The sequence below is a fragment of the Xyrauchen texanus genome, chromosome 49 (assembly GCF_025860055.1).
Source record: "Xyrauchen texanus isolate HMW12.3.18 chromosome 49, RBS_HiC_50CHRs, whole genome shotgun sequence".
Lineage (NCBI taxonomy): Eukaryota > Metazoa > Chordata > Actinopteri > Cypriniformes > Catostomidae > Xyrauchen > Xyrauchen texanus.
This window is the reverse complement of record NC_068324.1, coordinates 11,760,394-11,777,503: the sequence shown is the minus strand read 5'-3', so window position 1 is coordinate 11,777,503 and position 17,110 is coordinate 11,760,394. Positions and strand designations below refer to the sequence as shown.

The 17,110-nt window shown below is 36.5% G+C and overlaps 1 protein-coding gene and 1 long non-coding RNA gene across 3 annotated transcripts; one reads left to right on the top strand and one right to left on the bottom strand.

Annotated features, from left to right (window-relative positions):
- The first annotated feature begins 51 nt into the window (after positions 1-51).
- efcab6 (EF-hand calcium binding domain 6) lies at positions 52-12,521 on the top strand. Of its 2 annotated transcripts, none has more exons than XM_052123312.1 (30): positions 52-174; positions 377-539; positions 622-842; positions 967-1,046; positions 1,164-1,233; positions 1,337-1,473; positions 1,700-1,818; positions 2,605-2,726; positions 2,825-2,973; positions 3,219-3,302; positions 4,076-4,196; positions 4,289-4,462; positions 4,962-5,122; positions 5,200-5,304; positions 5,434-5,608; positions 5,703-5,817; positions 6,721-6,845; positions 6,997-7,226; positions 7,336-7,411; positions 7,506-7,624; positions 8,037-8,201; positions 8,343-8,498; positions 8,603-8,810; positions 9,794-9,991; positions 10,142-10,369; positions 10,486-10,686; positions 10,798-10,984; positions 11,144-11,280; positions 12,090-12,239; positions 12,324-12,521. In XM_052123312.1, exons 1-30 carry the CDS (start codon positions 145-147, stop codon positions 12,444-12,446), a joined length of 4,329 nt encoding a protein of 1,442 aa, XP_051979272.1. In that variant the 5' UTR covers positions 52-144; the 3' UTR covers positions 12,447-12,521. The 2 variants fall into 2 exon arrangements, with proteins under 2 accessions (XP_051979272.1, XP_051979271.1); XM_052123311.1 differs by having other exon boundaries at positions 11,144-11,328.
- LOC127640633 (uncharacterized) lies at positions 8,203-16,493 on the bottom strand. Its single transcript, XR_007970101.1, has 3 exons — positions 16,370-16,493; positions 8,640-8,803; positions 8,203-8,503 (listed from the first exon to the last, which is right to left on the bottom strand). It is a non-coding gene; the product is annotated as an uncharacterized LOC127640633 (long non-coding RNA).
- Between the last annotated feature and the right edge of the window lie 617 nt (positions 16,494-17,110).

Below are 17,110 nucleotides of genomic sequence, written 5' to 3'. Positions count from 1 at the left end.
AAGTCCCAGACCATCTCCATGGAAACAGCGGAGCGTCCATGCTTGGCTGTATTCAGTATTACGGTAAACTTGTCGCCTTTAGTTGGTTACTTTAGTTAAAGTTAGAAACAGAGCACAAAGTGGAAACAGGAATTCAAGAAACAAATGCGTCCACGGTCAGCTGTGGAGAGTTGGGTAAGTATACACACGTCACACCAAAATAATTTTTGAGCGGAAAATTAGTTGCCTAAATTGTACTGCCATAGAAAGAGATCGTTTATCTTATAACTTCTGGTCCTTTGTCAATTTTTTTAAGTACATTATAGACTGATATAACAAAGTAATGACAAAATAAATAATAATAAAAAAGGGTTAAACCTCATAAACTGTTGTGTAGGTGCCATCGTCAGTGATGTCAGCAGCACAAGTGTCTCTAAACTCGGGCCATTTGGATCTGAAGCCTACAACACAAGGGCTTTCCATCAAACCTAGGCCTATGAGTGCATCTCGGACACCCACTGGAGATTTCTCAAGAAGAAACACTCTCAAATCTGACTCTGGTATGGACTGTGTTATGTTTTAGTAGATAGTATAGTGTTGTGTTGAGGAGGAAATACTCTTTTTTACTTTTTTGTTTTACAGCCTCCTCTGTGCAGTCAGTGGCAGATGAGAATCTTTCTTTGGCGGAGATCGAGAATCTACTCTTGGAGAGCATCGAGGACAAGAAGGATGACTTGAAGGCTGCTTTTGAAGCTTTTGACCAGGAAGGCAACAAGATTGTCACCAAAGGAGAGTTCAGACGTGTAATTGAGGGCTTTCTTGTACCTCTCACAGAGTCTCAGTTTGAGGGTCTGTTGACTAAGGTGTGTTATGACTACAACAAACACAGCAACTAGTGCACTCATTGTATTATGTTGCGCTAGCAGAAATTTTACATGCTCACTTGTTCTATAAATTATTTCTACTTAATACAAATATTTATATTAGGTTAAAATAATAGAAAATGGAACAATTCCCTATATGGATTTTCTCCGAAAATACTGCAAGGTTTCATCTGCTGTTTGCAGGTATGTAATGCTATTGTAGATGTTTCCTTAAATATTCTATACTTTATATTTATGAAATTAAAATGGCATAAAGATGGTAGACCTGTTTAGAGAAATTGGTGATACATCTCTTAACAGAAACGCAAACATGAGTGGACGTTACAGAAACTGGTCCCTTAGAGAACTACAGTGTCATCTAAAAGACAAGGTGTGTGACACGTTCAGAATAATAGTTCAATTATTTTATAAATATTAATGTTCAATGTACTTGCAGATGCATATAGTGACTTTGCAATGCTTGTGCTCATCAGATCGGAGGCAATTTGAAAAACATCACCAGGGCTTTTCGGCTCTTTGACTACAACAGCGATGGGCAAATACAGCAACATGAGCTACGTAAAGTGCTAGAGGGCTACTGCTTTCCCATGAGCCAGCAGGAATTCCACAGGTTCCAGTGTTTCCATTTATCATAAAGGCTGTGTTCTGATTCTAACTGAACAAATAATTTAATTCTCAATGCTTATGAAACTATTTTATCATTTAAATGTTTAATTGAACCATATTGAAGCTATATTCCTTTATTTTATCCTTTGATCAGAACACTTCTGACATATTATGGCTTTTAGATGTATTTATGGCTATAGAAAGAGTTTTGTTTTTCATTTATTTTGTAGACTGTGGTCACACCACAACCTGAATAATGCTGACACAATATCTTACAAGGAGTTTCTTGAGAAACTTGGCGTTGATTGTGAAAATTATAGGAAGATTGTGCCAGATTCTGTAAAACTAGGTAAGGTTATGCAAAATGAATTGTGTGGCATGACACATTATAATAAGATAATAATAAATATTTGCATCACTTTAATTAAAGGAATATTCCGGGTTCAACACAAGTTAAGCTCAATCGACAGCATTTGTGGCATAATATTGATTATCACAAAAATTAATTTTGACTTGTCCCTCCTTTTCTTTAAAAAAAGGACAAATCTGGGTTACAGTGAGGGACATACCATGGAAGTAAATGGGGACCAATTTTTGAACTTTAAAATACTCACTATTTTAAAAGTATAGCCAAAAGACATAAACAATATGCATGTAAACATGATTTTATCATGATAAAATCACTAACTACCATTTTCTGGTTAAAGTTATAGCCAATTTTACATCTTTGTTACCATGACGATGTAATATCAACAAACCCTAAAACGACTGTAAAAATGACAATTTAAACAACTGTAGAGCTCAAATAATACATGAGTGTTAACAGAATAATTAATGTAAGTGTTTTTATAAGATTATAAGCTTCAAATTTCTGCCTTTAAACCCTCCAAAGATTGGCCACATTTACTTTCATTATAAGTGCCTCACTGTAACTCGATGTTTGATTTTGTATTTTTTTTTTGAGAAAAAGTGGAATGAGTCGAAATACATTTTTGTGGTAATCAATATTATGTCACAAATGCTGTTGATTGAGCTTAACTTGTTTTGAACCTTGAATATTCCTTTAATTATGGCTTATCGAGCTATCATAATGGTGTAATGTTTTGTCTGATATGTCTGATCCCCATGTTTTAAGCACTGGACTGGGATGCTGTCAGTCGAGCTACAACAAGACCTAAAAGTAAAACAAGTGTAAGGGCATTTACAGGCAAGTCCAGGGACACCTTGGATGAAGTTCAGTCTAAGTTTTTGAGCAAAGTGAGTACCTTTTCTCCAATCTCATGTATGTGCATCTCTTTTAAATCAGTTTGTTTGTTTTTAAAATAATTTTTCTGGCTCGATTGGCAATTTTTCAGATGAAGAAAAATCATAGCCTTGTTGAAAAAGCTCTGCAAGCATTTGACATCACAGAGAGTGGATTTGTCACAGAAGAGATTCTCAGATCTGTCCTCAGTAATTTCCTATTCCCCATGGATGGCAGCATGTTCAGAGCCTTATTAAACAGGTACTGCAATCTCAACATTCTTTTAAGAACCTACACTGTAAAAAGTGATAACTCTTTAAGGAACTGTTTCAACCTGATGTAGCCTTATAAAGTTACTTATGTTTGTGTAACCTAATGTATTCAGGCTGATTCAGGGATAAAACCACTTTATTTAGTCACATGCACCATATTTTTTGGTATAAATTATTTTTCAGTGTACAAGAATGCAGTTTTGAAATTCATCTAGTGTTAATTCTTTTTCTCAGATTTGGAGTGAGCACCACAGAGCCTGTGAAATGGAGAATGTTTCTCAGATTGTTTAAAGATGAAAAGCAAACTATAGAAATACAGTAAGTCAGAAATAAAGTGTTTGTTTGGGTCCAATGAATCACAATTACTTTTTAACACAATACTTTAAAGGGGTCATAAAATGCTTTTTTTATTATTTCAGTATGTTCCTTAAGGTTCACTTATAATATTAGTAAATGTTTTTGCACAAAAAACAGTCATATATTTGTAAAACATGATGGTTCTTCACCCTTATTCTTACACTGTCACAAATGGTCGATTTTGGTGCTGCTTCACCTTTAAGACTTGAAAGTAAACGCCCACTGTTTTGATTGGCTCTTTGCTCTTGACTAACCTGCTCTCTCCTTGTCATCTCATTGTTCACCACTACTGGGCGGGGCTACGGAGGTGATAAGGTAAAGTAGGCGTTGATGTGTTGTTGTGGAGACCGTCAGATGCAAATATATACCACAGTGTGTCATCACAGTGGAGGAAATAGAGAAAGCTGGATTTAGTAAATGCTCTTTGCAGTGAGAAGGAAGTTTTGAGTTCTGAAACTTACTGTATGTTTTTATAGAATGACCTCATATATGTGAAAAAAATCAAGGAAGTTTGTATTTCTCATCTCATGACCCCTTTTACTTCATGCTGAAAGAATGGTTCATTTTTGTAAGGGAAGGTTAGGGTTAAGTTTAGGGGTTGGTGTAGGTTGTTTGTCTCTAAATAAAAACAAAAAATACGTTGCATAACAAGGACTATTGTATTTTGTCATGTTAAATTACTTATTTTTTTGCTTTTATTATGGTGAGACAAATGTACTTACTGTCTCAATCAGGAGAGATTCTGTACCAGCAACTCCAGACATGAACAGTGTTGAAGCAATTCTACCAAGACTGCGTCAGCAAATACTTGATAATCAGTCTCTTCTGATGGAAGTTTTTCTGGAACTTGACAAAGTATGTTACCTTGGAATAAAAATAATTAAAACTTTAAATCAAAGCTGTTCATATCATAACTATTCAGCTTTTGTTTTGTTTTATTCCTGCAGAACAGAACAGGTTTCATCAGTAGAGATGGACTGCGTAGGGGTTTGGAAAATGTCAGCTTCTGTCTCACAGATGAGCAGTTCAGGGTTCTTGCTGATCTTCTGGATGCAGAGCATGAGGATGCCATCAGTTACCAACAGTTACTCGACCTCCTCCATCAACAAAGGCCAATTATGGTATAAAATGTGTAGCATTGCATTGCATCAGTACTTGACTGTAATACCTCAATTAACAGATTTTGAACATCACCTACACAGGTGCATAACTACAGGGTTGGGCCACCATATCTGAGTGCACAATTTTGTATAAAATTAATTTACTAGTATTTATACTTGCAATATGAGTGAAGACTATGCATAAAATCCAACAGACACCAAAGCTTAATGAAAAGTTGCCTTCCACAGCAACGACTACACAGAATGCAGTAAGTGTCCTGCATAGTAATCAATATAAGGTGTCACCAATTTTCTCTGCTTGTTTTAACTCAAGTGTAATTGTACTTATGTTACTCATACAGGATTTTATAGTTTCTGCATCCATTTGTTTTATAATTTACTGTATATGATCTACATTAATCCATAAATATGTATTACAGTTCTTAAATTACTAATTCACCCTTGATATATCTATAATCAGTCTTAGTTCTATATTACATACATGATTTTGTCTCTATAGGTGGAAAGGATTCTGAAGGAGAAGCTCACTGAGAACTATGACATGCTGATAGAATCTATCACCAACACAACCCAAAATCAGCGGGACACCATCCCTCTAGAAGACCTGAGGAGACTGATCCAACAATATGGACTAACGCTGACTGAGCACCACTTCAGCAAGTGAGTCTCACATCTCTGCTTTCAGTCCATCTTCAGAATACTCATACTGGCTAATTTCTCTCTGTTTGCTCTCAAAGGCTCTGTGAACCATTTTTGGAGGAAAGAGGTGTGAATTACAAGCTGCTTTTAAAGAGCTTGGGTGTCCCAGAAAAGACTGATGGTACACAGTGTATCATCGAGAGGTCTGTTTATTCAATTGATATTCGTGAACTTATAATACCTAATATCTGCTAAGAACCATTTATCTAGCTTTCAAGATAAATTACCCAGTGATTATTATGTGATAAATGATTTTGGTATGCTATGTACAGAGAGGAGAAGGCACAAGAGGCTCACATTTTGAACATAAAAGCACAAGCAGTAAAGGACTTTGTCCTGAAGAAGCTCAGGGACAGGCTTCAGAGGCGAGGGATGACTCTTCACGATTGTCTGATGTCCACCAGGAAAGCTTCAAAAGCAGTGCTTACACTCAGAGAGTTCTGTAAGGTAGGGTCTGAGCCCGTATTGTGAAAAGCTCTATTTGTCTAAAATATCTTTGCATTGAAATATTTTGGGGTCATTTCTTACATGCTTTTTTAAGGTTCTGGATGACTGTGGTATTTTCTTGGAAGGACTCCAGTTTCAGATGCTCATCGAGTCCCTTGGTTTTCGCTGTGGACAGATTCCTCTTACTGATTTGGTGGCTAAATATGAAGGTCAGATACAGAACATGCAATCTGTTGTGATAAAGGTGTCATATTATGTGAAATCAAACTGTCCTTGATCATTTCAGATTAAAGTTTTCAATGCACTATGTAACATTTTAAAACTCGAAACTACCTCCCCAGTCTGAGAAGAGCATTTCATAAGTTTTATGTTTCATATAGTCCTGGAGTTCATTATGGTAAATAAATCTGGCATGCTATCCGAAATGGAGGGGCTCGAGCACAAGACTGGGTGGAAGTGGAGGGATGCCGGAGGTATTGACACTGGTGCAAAGGAAGTTGCCGCTTGTATATTCTTGGGATATGATTGGCTGACCTAGATGCACAAGGTCGTCCTGAATTTAAGTTTGGAATGTTATTTATTGAAACGTAGTTTTTTTTTTGCTGAACTTTTGCAGCTTTCTGGTTTTGCGAAGAGGCCGTTATTGAAGGATAGGGCAGATACAAAACTAGCCCGACAACAAACCAACAACCTGTGTCTTGTAATTGTTTTTCATTTCAAACAGTATGTGAAGGGGGCATTTTCTAAATGCACAGCAATTGTTTCTTCAAGAATCTGTTTCTACTTGATCTAACCTGAAAAAATAGCTTTTGTCAGTGTAACCTAATTTTTCAGTTAAATTTAGGCACATTAAATGACATGTTTGAATTGAATAAAACCAGCTAATTTAGATGTTACCATATGAAATGCATTTTTTAGGTTACCCCACACATTATTCTACAGTGTATGCATGCAAAATGGTCATAAAATAAAAATTCCACTGTTTTGTAATAAAAAAACTTTTTCTATCATAAGTAAAAAAAAATAATAGTAAGAAAGTGTATGATATAACCCCTTTAAAAAAAAGATCACATACAAGAAACCAAAATTAATTTGTGCACTCTTCAACACAGAAGCCACAGCAAAAGAAAAGAATGAAGAGCCAGACAGAAGGACCAGAAATGTACAAGATAAAACCTTATTGTCTGCAGAGGACTGCTTGAGTCTACTTAAAAAGAGGATCCTGGAATATCATGGGGTATCAATGCAATTTTTACAGTAATTGTACGGCATACTAATATTTAGTCCTGCAGATAAACTCTGGTTGCACAAATATTGCTGAACTGCGCCTATTAATTCAAAGTAAACACTTTACGACTTTTTGAAGTATAATTTCCTCTTGATTGCAGGATGTTCTGACTGCTTTTCGCCTCATGGACAAGAACCGAGATGGCATAGTGAATCGGAATGACTTTAGGGCTCTGTTTGACAGCCTGATGTTTGTGACCAAAGACAGAGAGTTTCAGAAATTGCTGGACCTGGTGGGACTGAAACCTGGCGCTACACTTAACTACGCAGACTTCTACAACAAGGTCCAATCTAGTGGCAAGACGAGACCACATCAATTTGAAAATGTCTTGTAAGAATCATTTACTTAGTCGTTGGATTTAGTTTGCATTCTGCTCTTAGCTCTTTGTGTGTAGACATCAGCTCAGCATTTTGATTATGCCTGGATTTTTGTTGCACAGAGGTGACGAGTGGCTTCTCCAGATTCATGATCACCTAACAGCTATCGCACACAAAGGATCGTCAGAGTTCTACAAGGTAATCTTGATCCATTCTTACTCTTTGGAGGAAAATAAATACCTTTTCAAAATTAATTTTAAAATATTTTCACTTCAAACCCTTGTATTGACAGGCCTTTTGTCAGTTGGGTGATGATTGTAAAAGCATCATGACTAAGAATGATCTAAGGCAGCTTCTATTTACATACTACTTGCCTATCACACCAAATGAGTTTGAAAAACTGTGGGGCAGGTAAGGAACTGAATATTCTTATACACACTACCTGTAAAAAGTTTGAACAAATCTACTTATTCTGTATTATTTTTACTATTTTACACAAGTCATCAAAACGATAAAACAAATCCAATGGAAGTATAGGAATTATGACCAGAAATGGTAAACTCATCTATTTAACAAACTGATTTTAAAATGTAATTTACATACACACAATATTTGTATTTGTCTACATAACTAATTTCAAGCATTTAGTCATAAGCCTGAATTTCGAGAAACGTTAGAAACGTTCATTCAGTCACATGTTTCCAAACTTATGACTTGCAGTCTAGTTAACTACTACTGTATTAATTTCTGGCAAGCATTCAAAGATTCCCAATGTCTGATCTATGTTGTTAATAACACTAGAATTAACCATTTTATTATACAGATATGATGAGGAGGGGAAGGGCTTCCTCACACAGACAGAGTTTCTAAGAAAGCTTAAAATCACACCAGATGAAGACAGTCAGTCAGACACTTTACAAGAACAGTCCACAGATAAGGCAGTTTGCACAACAACACCTGACATACAGGCTACACTACATAAACTCAGGTGAGAACTGACTTGATATTTATTGTGAGAGATGATTGGAATAAATAGGCCAGTCACACATACTTTCACATTGATTCAAAGATCATTAATTGGGCCATCATAGTCAAACACGTAATGTTACATATTTATTTTTGTTTATAGGAAGTGGATCAGGAGTGATTTTGAGAACGTGAGTGGAAGCCTTTTAGTTCTGGATACAAACAGAGATGGCCATGTGACCATAATGGACCTGCAGTCTCTTCTGCACAGACATGGTTTTCAGTTAACGGAAACACAGCTCACACGTCTACTCAACCTGTAACCTTCAATCACAAGACACATTCATTAAATCAAATGTTTTAAACATTAAATAACCATACTGTAGCAACAATATTTCTGGGCCTTTCTCTTTATTGTTTCAGCCTTGGAATTGATGCCTGTCATAAGAAGCTGCCATACCTTGATTTTCTGAAGCAGCTTGCTGGACCTCCAGTCTCCAGTGGTTCTGCAGTTGAATGCCCATCTGATGGTTCTCCAGAACCAGTGGAGAGTGTTGAGGAGCTAAGCCCAGAAAGAGCCATACAGAAGATCAGGGAGCTGGTGACTGCTTCCTCAGATACTCTCTACAAGGTACAGACCATTTATAAAAGGCAGAGGCACTAAGTGCAAATAGCAACAACAAGAATCTTCTTTGCAAATAGTGTTAGATGCTAATTAAAAAGCTAACATATAGTATGAAGGCATCACAGCAGCATGTTTATTGTGTCACAAAGAGACCCTACATCAACCCCTACCCCTAAACCTAACCTTCTTTTACAAAAATGTACCATGTTTTACTACAGTAACCACAGTATGACAATGGTATTTTGTATTAAAATCATAGTAACCACAAAATTACACTACATTAACACCATATAACTGTAGTAACATCATAGTTAATTGCATTAAAACTATGGATTTGGCCAAAAAGCATGGGAGAAAAGGTGGATTACAACCCGGGTCATCGGCACGAAAAGAGCACATCATTACAATTGATACACCCCAAGCCACTGCAGCAAAACTAAGGGTGCAGTTTGTCCGTTTCCACCAGACTATTATAGTGCAAACATCCGCGCTGCATGCCAGGTGCTATTTACACCTAGTGCAAATAGTCACTCCATTTATTAAAATTAAGTAGTATTAGTACATTGGTGTTTTAAGTACAATATGCTGCATTTACAGTGATTTCTGAAAATATTCCATATTTTTTCTTTTCTTTTTTTTTTTGAAAATTGGCCATTTAAAAATGTAGGCAATTGAGTCAACCGTGTTCCAGAGTTTAGTGGATCAAGGCCCATGTTAATGCATGAATTTGTGTTCTTGACACACCAATTCACATTATAGGGAGCTAGGAAGTAAATTGAGAAACATCCTAAAATGTAAATGTAAATTAAGTGCTTTGTCCACCAGTACGCTTTCAGCTTGACTTTAGGACACTGCATTTATCACGATGCAAAGCAGCTTCAAAGTTGTTTCTCATAAAGATGCATTGCATGAGAAAAATAAATACTGTAGAATGAAAGATACATGTAACTTTTTTAAATGAGAAAAATAGTCAGCTTTTTCTTTTCTAGGCTTTCTCTGCTTTTGATAATACTGGAGATGGTATGATACAAAAAGTAGAGTTTCGTCAAGTGCTGGACCATTTCTGCGTCCGTCTCTCAGATGTGCAGTTCAAGAAGCTGCTGTCCAAATTGAGTCTGCGCGAAGGGGAAGACATTATGGTTGACTGGAAGGAATTCCTGCAAGTCTTCCACCTTCAGAAACAGGAGGTTAAAAATATTGCTGGTTATAGTTTTATGAATCATTTTAAACCTCTGTTATATTACAGACCCTATGGTCGTACCTGTTTGCAAAGTATGTTGATGTGCTATGTGTATAAATTAAATGTATGTTGAGATTATTTTCCATAACTCTAACAGACAGCAGAAGAATGGCTGGAGAAAGTCCATAAGATGCGCTTTCCCAATCAGACTCGCCCTTTATTGATCAGCGACATCCTGAGGCGGATACAGGAAGTAGTGATGGCCCATCTTTACACTGTCACAAAGGAGATGGTGGACCTCGACTATGCCAACATAAATGTTATCTCCAAGGAGGATTTTAAGACCATTTGTGATCGTCACTTCATGAGACTTACATACGATCAGGTAATTCTAAGACTACTTATGCTGTAAGCTCAATTTATCACCAGTAAATTTCAAACTACATGTCCTTACTAGTTCCTTCAATGTTTTATCATTTGAAACACGATAATCTCTTTTAGTTTCAAAATCTGTGGAAGATGCTACCAGTTAACACCTTTGGAAATCTGAAGTATCGAGAATTCCTGAAAAAGTTCAGTGGGGAACAAAGTAGCTTGGAAAAAGTTGGTAGATCTTTACCAGGTTCTGCAAGACCCACATCATGTAGGCCAACGTCCCTCCTACGGCCCAAAACAGCACCCTGCACATTTGGATGCTCTTCGGTACAGTGTATTGCTTAATTTGCTAGTATTGGTTATTTCCTCCCATTTTGGTTATTTCTTCCCTTAGCTAGTACAATGTCATTTGTATCACACCAATGGTCCTTTACCCAGCCATTAGACTCAGAGAAGATCAAGAGGCCTTCCACATCAAGCAAGGTCCAAACACCACTGTTGAACTGTGAGGATGTGGAGATGAAGGTGCGCCACAAGATCCAGAACTGTTGGAGGCACATTCATAGGAAGTGCAGGGAGGCAGACACTGAGAGGACTGGGGAGATTGATGTGAATACCTTTTTAGGTACATTTTTGAGGCCAAATAGGCCAGATGCATATATCTTAAAGAAACATATCAAAAACACCTTTAAAGCAAAAACATTTCAAAACATTTCTCATTGCTTATTATTACTGTTATTATTATTGTTACATTGTTTATTTTGCTGCAATTTGAATTGTTCAGAGATACTCCAGGATCTCCATATTCAACTAAGTCCATCTGAGTTTGAGCAACTGGCTATTAAATATGACATCAAAAACAGTGGCCGTCTCTCCTACCTGGACTTCCTGAGGCACTTTGTGCTGATGTTCAGTCCTCAGGTCAGCACCTCAACCTACAGACTCAAACTGCATCCACCCAGGACACCAGTGAGTTAACTGGAATTACTCCTCCTTATCCTACAGGCTGCTTTAATCTTGAACGTTTCATAGGGGTCTTACTGGGGAAACGAATGTGGGTGGGACTTCTGTCGAATGTTGTTCTACAGCATTCCCTAGCTCTGGCTGCAGTCTAAAGACAGCTGTAAAGCTGTAATAAGATGCTTTTTGGAGGATCCAATATAGTTGTAAACGGGGTGCAAAATGTTTTGTGATTGGTAGTCAAAAACCATATCGCATTTGAGGTTTAAAATGGCATCCTGATGCATCCCGGACAGCAGCAAATCACCACCTCTCGCCAGTCAATCACCCACCGAACAAATGTTTAAACTTACGTGCGGATTTAAAAGGAAATAACTGTTCGATCGGAAAGCGATTACATACCCAAGTATGAGAACTTCACTGCCCTTTCTCAGTGTGTCTGTCTGATTTGAACATGCAGGGTGACAATATGACAAGCACACACATCAAACCAATCATTTGAATGCAGTTGTCACTACCTGAGTTTTTTTAGAGTTTATTTGGTTGTAGAAAGTGGTTTTCACTCACGTATCTTACTGAACTATGTGTGTACAGAACAGGATTAAGCACTCAAAGGTGAACTGACAACCGAATTTAGTTGCAGTGTGTATGTGGCCATTATGTCACAAAATCTTAACTTGTTTTAACCCGGGATACTCCTTTTAATTGTGCATATTTTCACTCCGCTACACAAGTGATACATCTCTCTCATTCTCTGCTTTTTCCTTTAGATGAGTGCTGGACCACTGAGTGGCCAGTGTGTTGAAGCCATGCTGAGAATTTCTAGGCCCATCCAGCTCGTCTGGAAGCAAATGAGGCAAAGATTTGTGTCCTTTGACAAAGAGCACACTGGAAAGATCTCTCTTCAGGACTTCAGAAAGGTACATGGTACAATTCTGTTTAATTTATATCACACTTTCAGTTCATGTCCTATCTTTGATCATACAACTGTGTTGGTTCGCCAGGTTCTGAGGCAATACAGTGTGAATCTGTCAGAAGAAGAATTCTTTCATTTCACATCTTTTTTTGACAAGAACATCTCAGGAAAGATTTCATACAATGATTTTCTACGTATGTTCCTAAAATGAGTGCCAACTCCTTTGTTTCCTACTTTTGAGTGTGGTATTGCTCTGATTCAGATACACTGATCACATATTTTTGTATCAAAATAAACTCTGATTATTCTAGATTCTTGACTTCTTTTGTTTTTATTCATACAGGGAAAACAAAGTTTGTTTCTAAATAGTTTGCGTTAGCAAGTAATTGGTGGTGCTTATCACTATTAATAGTGCTCATAGTGTATTAAACAATTTTAGAGTATTAAACTATGCTGTGTAACACTTTTTTGTGCACTGCTTTCTTATGAAAGTATAAAAGAAAAATTATGTTATTTGTATGTAGTGAGTAACAGAAGAATATAGCAACCATTTTTCAAGAAATGTAAACGTGAAAACTTTTGACTAAAAATAGCAGGTTTTTATCATTCTCTGAAGTTTATCCCACAGAGAGATATATATATATATATATATATATATATATATATATACACACTGGTGACCAAAAGTTTGGAATAATGTGCTGATTTTTCTCTTATGGAAAGAAATTGGTACTTTTATTCACCAAAATGGCATTCAGCTGTGTTTCTTTGCCCACTCTAACCTTTTGTTTTTGTTTCAAAAGTGGCTTTTTCTTTGCAATTCTTCCCATAAGGCCTGCACTGCTCTGTACTGTTGTACATGAAACTGGTGTTGAGCGGGTTGAGTTCAATGAAGCTGTCAGCGGAGGACATGTGAGGCATCTATTTCTCAAACTAGAGACTCTGATGTATTTATCTTCTTGTTTAATTGTACATCTGGCCTTCTACATCTCTTTCTGTCCTTGTTAGAGCCAGTTGTCCTTTGTCTTTGAAGACTGTAGTGTACACCTTTGTATGAAATCTTCAGTTTTTTGGCAACTTCAAGCATTGTATAGCCTTCACTCCTCAAAACAATGATTGACTGACGGGTTTCTTGAGAAAACTGTTTGTTTTTTCCATTTTTGACCTAATATTGACCTTAAGACATACCAGTCTATTGCATACTGTGGCAACTCAAAAACAAACACAAAGGCAATGTTAAGCTTCATTTAATGAACCGCATAGCTTTCAACTGTGTTTGATATAATGGCAAGTGATTTTCTAGTACCAAATTAGCAATTTAGAATGATTACTCAAGGATAAGTTGTTGGATTGATGGCTGCTGGAAATGGGGCCTGTCTAGATTTGATCCAAAATGACTTTTTTCAAATAGTGATGGTGCTGGTTTTTTTACATCAGTAATGTCCTGACTATACTTGTGATCAGTTGAATGCCACTTACATGAATTAAAGCACCAATTTCCTTTCAAAACTGCAAAATCAGTACATTATTCCAAACTTTTGGCCACCAGTGTGTATATATACAGTATATAAATAAACCGATCAGCCACAACATTAAAACCACCTGCCTAATATTGTGTAGGCACCCCTCGTGCCGCCAAAACAGCGCCAACCCACATTTTAGAATACCATTCTGAGATTATATTATTTTCACCACAATTGTACAGAGCGGTTATCTGAGTTACTGTAGACTTTGTCAGTTCAAGCCAGTCTGGCCATTCTCTGTTGACCTCTCCCATCAACAAGACATTTCCATCTGCAGAACTGCCGCTCACTGGATTTTCTTTGTTTTTGATACCATTCTCAGTAAATTCTAGAGACTGTTGTGTGTGAAAATCCCAGGAGATCAGCAGTTACAGAAATGCTCAAACCAGCCAGACAGGAAATGCCTTGTTGATGAGGGTTGATTCTGTTTTGGTGGCACAAGGGGGGCCTACATAATATTAGTTTTAATATTGTGCCTGATCATGTTCATTTATAATGTAATGTTTAAGCACGTCTGGTTTATCAGATACTATTGAAACATGTCAATACTAAACAAGAAAAAATAAATACTTTCATATCAAAATGATAAGAGGCCATGTTGTAAAAATGAGTACACCCTCCTGAAAGATATAATATAAAATGTAATTAAATATTTTCTGGTGCTATTTGAGGGACATTGATCAGAAGATTATTCTTTTGAACCATCATACTCAAATAGACATAGTTGGTTAAAGTGTAAAAGTTACTTATCCCATTGAATCACTCTCAGACTGTGCTGACAACAAATGGGCCAAATGGGAGAGAATTGTCAAGTAAATTCAAAAAGAAAATGATTTAATTGCACAAAAGGGAACAATGGTACAAGAGTATTAGCAAGTAACTGTTATTGGCTCAAAGAAAGTAGCAAAAGTAAAATACTTTTGACAAGATTCCTGAAATGTTCAGACTTTCACCTCATGATGAGCGATTTTTGCTAAGAATCACCAAGCACGTGCCTCAGAGCTGGCAAAAGCTGTGGGAAGCCAAACTGTGAGTGACTGTTTAATCTCACACAGTAAGTCACACTCTGCAAAGAAGTGGAATGCATGGTTGTCATCCACGCAGGAAGGCACTGCTGAACTCAAAGCATAAAAAGCTTGTTTAGCGTTTGCCAAGGTCCATACTGGTAAAGGTGCAGACCTTTGAGAATGTATAAGCTTGTTTCATGAGCCCAAAATCATTTTCTGTTTTTGTATCTGATGGAATTCAAAATACATGGCATCACACGGGAGTACAGTGACATCAAATTCTTCATACATACGCCCCCTACTGGGCAGGGAAGAGAATTTATGACAACAAATTACATCAATATGATCTGATTCTCACCCACACCTATCATATAATTTCTGAAAATATGGATTTAAGCACTGGAGTCATATGGATTACTTGCTTGATTTCTGTTTTTTTTACTATTCTTAAGAGTTTGAGTTACCCTTACTCCCTTAAACTAAACTTGTCTGCACTTGACATTAATAAAAACAATCTAGTGGCCCTAATTAAACAGTACTTAAATTGCCACGTTTTGAAATCATAACTCACATTCTTTAAACATTGGCTTTGAAAACTACTAACTCAAAATTGTGACTTTGTGGAATACCCATAAGCCCTTAAGCACTTATGTATGTTTGGTCAAGACAAGGGAACTTATAGAGAAATGTTATATTTGTTATTAAAAATTAGTATAGTTTTAATTCTTATGACTATTGTTGTTTCGTTGTCACTAGTCGCGATTTATGTGAAGTCACTATTAGGGTGATTAATGTTACATCTGGTAACTTAGAGCCTGTTAAAATCAAGTAATTCTTTACTGCTCAATTTTACTTTATAAAAGTGCAGATTTATGTGCACTAAGAAGTATTAAAGTGAATCCAATATGCCATATGGCTAACCTAGTCCAGACATACTGTCATTTCCCTTATACTGTATAAAATGTGCTAGGACACATTTTAAATAATTAAATCAAAACAGATGAGTTAAGTTTACTTGTAACTAGTTAACTAAATGTAAATAATTAAGTTCAATTTACTTGAGCAAAATAAGTATTTACTTAGAAAAAGCATGCAAACCAATTGCTTTAAAATGTAAGTAAGGTCAACTAATGCTAATAGTACCCTGCAATTTTTACCTTACAGTATTTACACCTGACCTAACCCTTAAAATTAGTTTTGCTTGAGTATATTCAGTTTGATTCAGTGATGTCATTAATTAATCCAGTTAGCGTAGATGTTACATCTACTAAAATAACATTTAGAGCAGCTGGCTAAAAATAATTGCTAATATGACCAAGAAAAGTGAAGAGAGTTCTGAGAAAAAAAGTTTGGTTTTGATATTTTATTTTATGCAATGACATTAATAAACAGTATAAAGTATTTAAGTTTTACTTGTCCAAAAAAACTTTAGGCTTATCTAATTTTGTTGCGCCATTTTGTATAGAGATGTGTCAAAATGGCTAAGGAAGCTTTCATATTTTTAAAAGACAATGGTGAGTAACCCTACATTTCTCCTAATGCAGAAATTATTTTGAGGGTCATTTTGTGGATGCTATGTTAATATCTAATATACTTTTGCTTACCACAACTTTAGAAGGTCCAGTCACCGCTATCTTAGTTGACCTTGACTAATGAATGTGATCATTTTCCATCATCTGGAAGAAATATTAGAGAAAACAAGCCGACAAAAGACGAAGAGCATGACATCACTAGTTGGTAAAAAGTGACTGAACATTCAAATAACATCCAGAGTACATTAAAAGAAGTTAAGACATCCAACAATTGCCTCACCTATGCTGAGAACTCTTTGAAATTGGATTTCACCACATCCAGTGTTTTGTAAGACTAGCATGAGGGAAAGTTACGAAATAAGATGCCCTCTCTCAAGGAAGCTGGTCTCCTTTGTAATGTGGTGCATTCTGCCAGTGGAGATGGATTACATTATGCTGCTGAGGTAAATCGGTTTAGAAGCAAATAGATCATTCAAAAGTGTGCTGAATTTCGTTTGATTTTCAGACATTTGTGACTGTTCAGGCTTGCTGGACTGGTCTGCAGAGATGTGGTCTAATGAAAAGTAAAGTTATTAGACGGGTTTGGTGAAAAAGCTCTCAAGGTTCCAAACCATATTTCCCTATCTCTCAATCTTTCCAAATACAAAGGAGTCTCAAATTGTGTGTTTTCCACCCTCAATCATTTACATGCAGACAAGTTTCCTTCTGTTCATCACAATGCTCCATCTTCTGATCCAACTGACTGACCAGAACCTACCTCATTGGACTTGTCCTCCTCTTATGATGGGCTGCATTAAAACATTTTTAATTAAC

Coding starts and splice junctions, on each gene's coding strand:
- efcab6 (XM_052123311.1), top strand. CDS start 145: ATGCGTCCACGGTCAGCTGTGGAGAGTTGG. Junction 2,727..2,824: donor AGTCTAAGTTTTTGAGCAAA/GTGAGTACCTTT, acceptor GCAATTTTTCAG/ATGAAGAAAAATCATAGCCT. Junction 7,412..7,505: donor GATCGTCAGAGTTCTACAAG/GTAATCTTGATC, acceptor TTGTATTGACAG/GCCTTTTGTCAGTTGGGTGA.